Below are 9,477 nucleotides of genomic sequence, written 5' to 3'. Positions count from 1 at the left end.
GGATATTTGCTTATATATTCAACACAACTTCCATGGAGACCAGGAGATAGGAGTGGAAATGGTTATTCTCTGGCGTTTAGTGTTTTTCAAAATTCCTAAATATCGAAAAGGAAAACAGAGTTTTTAACTAAGGTTTAAGATTTTGGTGAAAATTTTAAAAACAAATACCGCCGACGCGTGGGCATAGTGGTGCGGTGGCGCTATAGTATATATGGGAAATGGCCTCTTTCCCTCATCACTCCTCCTCCTCCTCTTCCCCCTCCTCCTCCTCCACCTACACCGCACCTCCGGCCTCCTCCTCCTCCACCTCCTACACCGGTGCGAAGACAACACGGCGGCCCACGGCCATGGTTTTCGAGCACGAGCCCGATCTAGATCTAGATCTAGGTCGGCTTTTTTTTTTGAATTTCGAAAAACATTACCGTCGGCGCGCCATGTTGGTGCGCCGGCAATAAATTGTGTTACCGCCGGCGCACCAGTTGGTGCGCCTGCAATAAGCTGTTACCACCGGCCTGTTCTCGTCGGCGTATGCTGGTGCGCTGATGATAAGAAAAATAGGTGCGCCGGTGATAGGCATTTTCCTAGTTGTGCTAGTAGTAGGAGATGCATGCTGTCGATAATGGGGGAAGGAGAGTCACGAGGTAACGAGGAGGGGATTGGCAAAAAAGAGAGGCATAGGCGACATGTGGGTCTCATGTCTACTTTGAAGGATGAGTTAAACGATGAGTGGATCTAGTGCCATGTCATCACTTACAACGGGTCTCGCAAAAAATACTTCTTGTCATGGTGTCACTTTAGATAGGTGGTTTCTTTGCGAAAAATATGTATCCTGGAGATTTTGAGATAAATTGTTTTAAATTGTGGTAGATGTACGCAAATTATCATACTGTGGTAGATAAATTTTTATTTCAGAATTTTTTAACATTTGGAAAATGCATTTCCAACTAGGGTTCACATGCACCCAGGTTCAAACGGGACTTTTCCCAGTAACGGCTGCAACATATACTAGCGGTACGGGCGTTTGGCGTTCGTCTGAGTTCAAGATTGAATCGTCCATTAAAGGTCTTTTAAGGCGCCGTATCTTATGAATCCGGCCCCTTCCTGCACCCATGCATCCGACGCGTTTGTGCCGAACGATCAACATCATGTGCCTCACGTTGAGTTGATGATAACTTTACAATAACACCCCCGATTCTGGATTTAACCAAAGTACAATTTTGCAAAAAAAGCCCTAAGCGTCCTAACTCCCTAATCTCTGAATCCCCACACGTTCTTCGTTTTCCCCTTCTGCCGACCAAGGGCGACGAGACCAAGGCCGCTGTCCTCCTCAATTTCTTCCGCGTGCGCGACTTGCAGGCCGGCCCTCTTTCGACATGCTGACTCTCCACTGCCGCCTCGGACATGCTCTACAGGAGCCTCGGCTTCACCGTCAGCCATGGCGGCGAGCTGCTGCTGGCAGATCCGCTGAAGGGCGCCTCCGACATAGAAGGTAGCAAGGCGAGGTTTATCCGGTGGAGGGTGCGAGGGACGGAGAGATATATACGTGGCCGAGCTCGCCTTCAGACCTAGCGGCATCTCATCGGCCCTGCAGGTGACGACCTGAATTTGGGTACCAATTTGCTTCTGAATATGTGAGTTTTAACTGAATTTCGACACCAATTTAACTGCAGTTTGTGATGAATGATGATGGTGAGGTGTTGGTCTATGCTAGTTGAGTTCTCGAAGCGGAGGCAATGGATCTCTAGATTGCATGATGGTTTTACTTATGTATGAATGGTTTACAACTTGTTGGCTTGGCAAATAGCGCTGTGCTTCTATGGTGTCACCAATCCAGAAAAGGCCTCAGATGTCTCTAGATAATGTACTACCATTTACATAGAAATTAGATTCTTGTGTGATTTAGTTCCTGAAGTTCGAGTTAGCGGCTTCTATTAGAAACAAGGGCATGGATGATGTATGTTGCAGGAACAGATTGTAAACACATTCGTGATGTTCATAAATAAAGTTCTCCTTCGGAATTGTGAGGTCTGAACATAGTATGTTCTGTTTTCAGTTTAGTATCCTAGCATGTTGCTGCTATCTAACAGGACAACATTGTAAACAGAGATTTAAAACATCTCAGGTGGATGCATGGGTGCAGGAAGGAGCCGGATTTATAAGATACGGCGCCGCTCACAAAAGCAAAAACCTTCGTGCTATTCGAGAGGCTCGGTGTGCTGTTAAAGCTGCGGCAAACAAGGCAAGTTGTTATTTTTTCAGTTTTTACTTTTACAGGTCTTTGGGACAGATGAGGTGCTTCAAAACCTGATAGAAACTTGCAATACATTGAATCTGCCGACCTAAGATAAACAGCTGGACAAAATAAAAATTATAATCCATTACATAAAGACATTTCATATACTAACTAAAATAGTAATATTGATAAGCAATTGTTTTTCTTGCAAGAGTTGCAGCTTTCATGATGCACCATTTGTATGAATTTCTTGCACATTCATTTCTTTTCCTTGACTATTTTTGCTTGGGCACTTGCGACTATCATGAAACCCTAATGTATTGCACGTCCTGCACATGCGCGCGACCTCGGCCTTGGCTTCTTTATTCTTTTTTTTTTGTTCTTCCCCATTCATCTCCTTTCCTCTCTTTATTCTTTTACTTCTCCCCACCGAATGGACATCATTTGGCGGGTGTATGTTAACTTCAGTAGGAATGTTGCAACCAATAAATGCCTCATATTCCTCTTGTCTAGTGTGCTTGACTGCAGCAGGAACCTTTTGGCTCAAAGGCTCCTCAATGCTCAACACACTTGGTAATAAAAAGTCCATGCCTTCATATGATTGTTTGGCTGTTTGGATTAGATCTTCCAACTTGTTGCGTACTGTTAAAATCTTCTTCCTTGCAGCTGCATCCAAGGAGTCAGCGGGCTTCTCTTCTAGAAGATTACCTTGAACATCGTAAACACTTTCTCTAGAAAGAAAGAAATGTCAGTCGTACGATTTTCAACAAAGCAAGAGGAGTGATGGTTATGATTTTTTTCTTGTACCTTTTACGCCTTTTCTGCCATCTTTCCATAATATAGAAGGTTGGAAGCTCTTGTTGATTTTCCATCCTCATTACTTGGATAATATGGCGGCACGGAATTCCATGGGACTCAAATAACTTGCATGAACAGTTAGCTATCATGGTTTCGATGTCACGGCGGACCTCCCTTACCTTACTAGCACCTGTTCCAAATGTCACTATTTTTATTCCCTCATGTTGTGCAATGCTTTGAACACAACAATGGTCCCTGGCAGCAATAATTTGTTTCTAAAATTTCTCAAACACCTCATATGTGAATACTTCACTGCCTTGTTTCTCAATTGCCCACGGTGTCACTAGTTGAGGGGTCCTATGGATGCTTGAGTTGTCTGCAATCAACTCCTCTTGGCGTTGGCATTCTAATGCTATATCAAACCTTAGCCAGAACTCAACAAGGGTGAGCTTGCGATGAATGAAACGGTTAAAAAATGAATTCGCACTTTCCGACCTTGAAGTTGTTCGGAGAATGCCTGCCAGTGATATATCCATAAAGTAGGCTGGGATCCATGACTCGCGAAGGCTGAACCTTTTTTGTAAACCACTCATTATCTTCCAAACCAAAGTCTGAAATTACGGAATTCCACTCTGACTCAAACTCAGCTGGGGTTTCTGAACCCCATACACATGCGTTCATCCTCTTCCAAAATTCAGGTTCTTCCCTGATCACCGGACAAACTTTCTCTGGAAGTTTATCCATTATATGCCACATGCACAATCTATGTATGATGCCTGGGAAAACTATAACAATTGCATTTGTAATGCTACAAGCTTCGTCGGTTATTATGAGTCCTGGCGCTTCGCCTCCCATTGCCTTCAGGAAGGTCTTAAACAACCATACATGTGACTCCTCCCTCTCATTTAATAAGAACGCAGCACCAAAAAACACACTTTGTAAATGATGGTTAACCCCTGTAAATGGTGCAAATATCATGTTATACTGGTTTGTAGTGTATGTAGAGTCAAACGAGGCCACACGACCGAAATGTTTGTAGTTCTTCCTACTTGTAGCATCTGCCCAGAACACATACTTCAAATTTCCTTCATCACTCGCTTCAAAATCATAGAAGAAGGCTGAATTAACTTCTTGCTTTCTAGCTAGTTGGGCAGCAAACATTTGAGCATTTGCGTTCCTTATTTTATACCTGAGATCACGATAATAGTTTTGAAAGTCTCTCTTTGTGCATCCAACACCGTCAATCCCACCCTCACTGACTTGGAGGAGCCTGTATGCCTGGCATGTGCCTATGCTTGCTTTGTGGCATGTGTACAATGCATTCTTTGCCCGCTCACTAACTTGACGATTTGATCTTATCAAATGACGCTTATCAGGTGACACAAGACCATGACTGTGGTGCTCAACCAATGATTCTATCCTGTATGTATCATTACCACACAGCTTCACAAAGATGTGTGCATCACAACCACATCTTGTCGCTGTGTTCTTACGCCTTTTCTTTGATGGATCAACTACCTCTTTAGCCTTCTCAGACTTGAATCCTTCCTTGTTACACATGTATCGTTTAGTGCGAACTACCTCATTTACTAACTTCTTTTGTTGTCCAACACGAACTCCAAAACCAGATTCATGTGCATAATTCTTGTAGAACTTCTCCACAACCTCTAGTCCCTCAAATATCATCCCTACTTTAGGCTTCAAATTATCTTCACATTCAGGTATAAAAGATGAACACTTCAACATATAACAATGAATCAGTAAGCATATTCATTTATAAATGGTTGAACTGAATATATCCATGGTGAGGGAACACGATTGACTTACAGAGAGAGGAACACTTGCTTTCTTAATGGGTGTGCTAAATCTTTCCCCGTTCATTTGCATTTGCAATATATTGCTAGATTCCATTGCTGCACAAATAGGCATATATTCATAAAGTTCTAATTCTGTTGGTATACTAAACAATATTCATAAAGTTTCGGCTCATAAGATACTGCTGAAGCAATTCATGAAGTTTTATTTCAGTTGATAAAATACTACTGATGGAATTTATAATGTTTTACTTCAGTTGATAAATTACGACTAAAGCAATATATAAAGTTTTACTTCAGTTCATAAATTACGACTGAAGCAATTTATAGTTTTATTTCAGTTGATAAATACTACTGATGCAATTCAATCTGCTTATGCAGGTCAGAATATGTTTGTGGCTGCTGTTTTATTAAAGCGCATGATAGTCCCAGACTCCCAGTAGAATATGCAGGAAATTCTAATCAATAAGGTTTCCGTGGCTAGCTGGAAGTATCAGAACAAGATTGAATCAGCTGTAAGTACGTACCTCGCCGGAAAGTGCACGGCGAGAGCCGTCCTATAAGATCCGGCGAAATCCAACAAGTGCCGTGATCCTGTGTTTGGTCTGAGTTCCGGCCGTCCTATGAATTCTTTCCATGTCTTGCAATCTAGCTCTGGATCGCCGCCATGGAGGTCGATACCTGCAACTCCAATTGATCGTGGGGTACGACGTGGGCTTGTGCGTCTGGTGCGACAGGGGTGCATGTGCAAATTTGCAGTGCTAGGTGGGAGGTAGTGGGCGTGTTTTTAGAAAACCATAACAAAGCATCTCTAAACGCTACGATTAGGATCAACTGGTCATAATTGTTTTGGATGCAGGGATACACGAATCCTGTGGATGCATAAGATACGACGCCGTCTTTTAATACAATATTTCCTCCTTTCCAAATTAGGATGCATAGTTTTTGGTCAAAGTTAAACTTTTAAAAGATTGAGCAAGTATATACCAAAAATATAACATCCAAAATTTTAAATTGCACATAATATGAAAATATATTTTATGATGGTTCTAAAATATTAATTTGGATCATAAATGTTGATACTTTTTTCTAAAAAGTTGATCAAACTTTGAGAAACTTAATTTTATCTAAATATTAGAGGCATCCTATTGTAAGATAGAATAAGTACTGTACTAAATTCTCGAGTGTTCATCTTGTTTTTTATGTGCGAATACAAACGGAACGAAGGCACGTAAATCTGGGCTGATGAAACAAAAAACATGAAGCTGAATCTTGTGGATTCATAAGAACGAAGGCACGTAAATACACGGATGCAGCACACCTGTGGATTCATAAGATACGATGCCCTGAATCTTCTCTACAGGAACTCAAGCAATCTAAAAGCAACAGAGAACAGGAGGAGGAGGCGGGGGTTTGAAACGCAACTAGACATACGGATTTCTCTGACGTTGAAACGGACCCAAATCTGAACGCACTAGTGAGAGATACGGCCATCACCTCGATCAGACATCTCCATCGCCGGCTAGTAGTCGCCGGTGAGCAGCTTCCGGCCGACCTCGAAAGATACGAAGGCGTCGATGCAGGCGTAGTTGATCTGCTCGTCCGATAGCTCGTAGGCGTCCCACGGGCCCACCCTCACCTTCTGTGGCTTCTCGATGTTGGCCCCCATGACGGCGCTCGCGATGCCCTTGAGCCCGGCCTGACGGAGCCAGGGCATTTGCATCCCGTCCGCCGCGAGGCCGCGCAGGTCGACGGTGGTGGCCACCCGGAGGCGGTGGTCATTGTCGAGGCGGTTGGCGTCCTCCTGCACGCCGACGCCGACGAAGCGGAAGCCGGGGTCGGCTAGGAAATCCTCCAGGTCGTCGGGGATGTAGTCGGCGTGGAGGAGCTGGAAGATGAGGCAGCGGCGGCCGACGCAGAGCTGCAGGAGCGCCGCCGGGTTCTGCACGCTGCTGTAGCTGGGGCGCCACTCCACGTCCAGGCCGACGATGAGCTTGTGATAGACCCAGCGGTACATGTAGCGGATCTCCCGGAGCCAGCGCTTGACGGCTGTGCCGGAGGACGTGACGGTGGTCTTGATGCCGTGCCCCTCAAAGTCGACATACGTGACGTACGTCTCGTCCGCCATTGTCTGATGCTCCTTGCGAGCGAAGACGACGACGGAAGGAGGGGACTAGAGATCGACGGGGTCAAAAGCGAGGAAGACTGAACGGCGTCGAGAAGCACGGCGGGGACTCGTGGGTATTGTTATATGGGAGATCCACTTGGAGACATCTCAAAATAAACCCTAAAACTATTTGATTTTCCAAAATAAAAGTAGTATCCTGAATCCAGGTAGAACTACTCCCTCCGTCCCTTTTTAATTAACTTGGGGGAGAAAAATGTTTCACAAATATCATTTTACAGTCCAATCCTGCATATTTCAAAACATAACAAAAGAAACTCTCAGATCTGATCGGTCAGATCCGGATCCATTCTCCGCCCAGGAATCGATCGATCGATCCTAGTACTGGTCAGCTGGATCGATCGATCGATCCAACACCTCCGGAGCAGCGCCATGCTCTCCACCCTGCTGGAGCGGCAGCTCCACCACGCGCCTGTGCCTGGTTCTCCTCGCGCAGCTCCTGCTCGACAGCTGCTGGAGCGGCAGCTCCACCAGGCACCTCCGCATGGTTCTCCTCGCCCAACTCCTGCTCGACAGCTGCTGGAGCGGCAGCTCCACCACACGCCTTCGCCTGGTTCTCTTCGCCCACCTCCTGCTCGACAGCTGCTGGAGCGGTAGTACCGCCACCCGCCTCCGCCCAGCTTCTCCTCGGCCCCCTCCTGCTCGACAACCTCCTCCACCTGCTTCTCCTCGGGCCCCTCCTGCTCGACAGCTACCGAAGCGACAGCTCCGCCACCCGCCTCCGCCTCCTCCTTGTCGACACCCTCCTGGAGAACCGCTTGCCTCAGATTGGCTCCGCCGCCCGCCTTCCCTTATTCAAGCTCGCCAGCCTGCAGTTCGCCACGCTGCTCGTCACACTCCTTCATCCGGCAGCGGCAACTCATCTTCATCTGGCAGCGGCCGCTCGTCTTCATCCGGTAGCTTATTAACAACATCCAATGTTCATGATCACGAAACCATGATCATCTATTAATCATCAAGCTAGTTATACAAGAGGCTTACTAGGGACTCCTTGTTATTTACATAACACACATGTATCAATGTTTCGGTTAATACAATTATAGCATGGGATGTAAACATTTATCATGAACACTAAGAAATAACAATAACTAATTTATTATTGCCTCTTGGGCATATCTCCAACATACACAAGGTGGAACACACGCGTGGGACAAAATGGGTTAGTGCGACCAAGGAAAATGAGCACGAACAAAATTGGTCCTAACGAAGACTATTTGCTCGGTGTCACGCTAACGCAAGAGAGACCGTGGCTTGGTTGCAAAATTGAGAAGCAACAAGATTTGCGCAAGACGCCTCTCTTCTCTTTTCTCTCTTTTGCTTATAAGTTTTGGACTCTTTTGTGTATAGGTGTCACTCACACTCTTTTTCTTTTTGTATTTTTGTTTCTTTTTCTCACTATGTAAGGATACTACTATCTATGTAAGTATGTCACACTTCTTGTGCTTATCTTTTCACAACGAGCTTGCTTCTTAGCTTTGCTCAACACACGCACACCCTCACGGTCGGGACGCTTGCGCAATGCTTCGCAACACTAGAAAGCTACTCTCGATGGGAAAGGTACGCAAAGGAGGCTAGAGCTACAAGTAAAGGGCAAGTTATACCACTTGATGATGGTGGCCGACGATCTTGAACTTGCTATGGTGGTGGAAGGTGTCAAATGAACCGCTTGGATCCTCGGGGTGCCGTCGTCGTTGTCGATGTTGCGGAAGCTTTGTGGTAGCTGAAATGGCACTCAAACCGAAGTCCAAACACAAAAGGGGTAGTACCAATGCGAAAAACGAAGTTAGCTGTGAAAATTTCGGCCAGGCGGAACTTTCCGGTGTCTGTGTAATATCCCAGGTTTAGAGGCTACAAAATGAGAGAACACCAAAGTGTGCATTGCATTCATGCATAGAAAATCCGGGGAATTTTCGCGCTTTCAAATAAAACTTACCACGATGAATCGAAGTTTCACTTGACTTGCTGGAATTGAAGTACATCATCAAGTCAAGCGCTATAAACTTCACCGTGATCTTTGCTAAAACCTTGTTTTGGGTAGAGATGATTTGATCTATGGATTAGATCAAATGGAATTAGATTTACAACAACACATTCTTTAAGAATCAATCCCTAACTTATTAACACTTAAAAGTTAGCAACTACCTTTGTGAGTAATTTAATTCACTTCTAAACTTATTACCAAATAAGGTAAACCACAGGGTCTAAAGTGCATAAAAGCCACAAATTCTTATTTAAATCATAACTTATTAAACATATGGAATATCATAAAACTAAATCTGTTTACATTATCATGCCTTGGTGAAATCAAACACCAACTATCCAAATTTGAGAAATAACCCTCAACCTTGACCTTTTGACCAATATTATAACATAAATCCAATCATACATGATATGGTGCACTATCCACAAGTATAAAAGCATTCACAAGATATTTAGTAACAAATGCC

At 44.6% G+C, this 9,477-nt stretch overlaps 1 protein-coding gene and 1 long non-coding RNA gene across 2 annotated transcripts; one reads left to right on the top strand and one right to left on the bottom strand.

Annotated features, from left to right (window-relative positions):
* The first annotated feature begins 1,454 nt into the window (after positions 1–1,454).
* On the top strand, positions 1,455–2,018 carry LOC124682899. Its single transcript, XR_006996488.1, has 2 exons — positions 1,455–1,591; positions 1,671–2,018. It is a non-coding gene; the product is annotated as an uncharacterized LOC124682899 (long non-coding RNA).
* A 4,349-nt stretch (positions 2,019–6,367) lies between these two features.
* Positions 6,368–6,973, bottom strand: LOC124682897 (Werner Syndrome-like exonuclease). Its single transcript, XM_047217503.1, has one exon. It carries the CDS (start codon positions 6,971–6,973, stop codon positions 6,368–6,370), a length of 606 nt encoding a protein of 201 aa, XP_047073459.1.
* Between the last annotated feature and the right edge of the window lie 2,504 nt (positions 6,974–9,477).

This window comes from Lolium rigidum, chromosome 1 (genome assembly GCF_022539505.1).
Source record: "Lolium rigidum isolate FL_2022 chromosome 1, APGP_CSIRO_Lrig_0.1, whole genome shotgun sequence".
Taxonomy (NCBI): domain Eukaryota; kingdom Viridiplantae; phylum Streptophyta; class Magnoliopsida; order Poales; family Poaceae; genus Lolium; species Lolium rigidum.
Note: the sequence above shows the minus strand (reverse complement) of the source record. Positions and strands in the feature narration are given on the sequence as shown.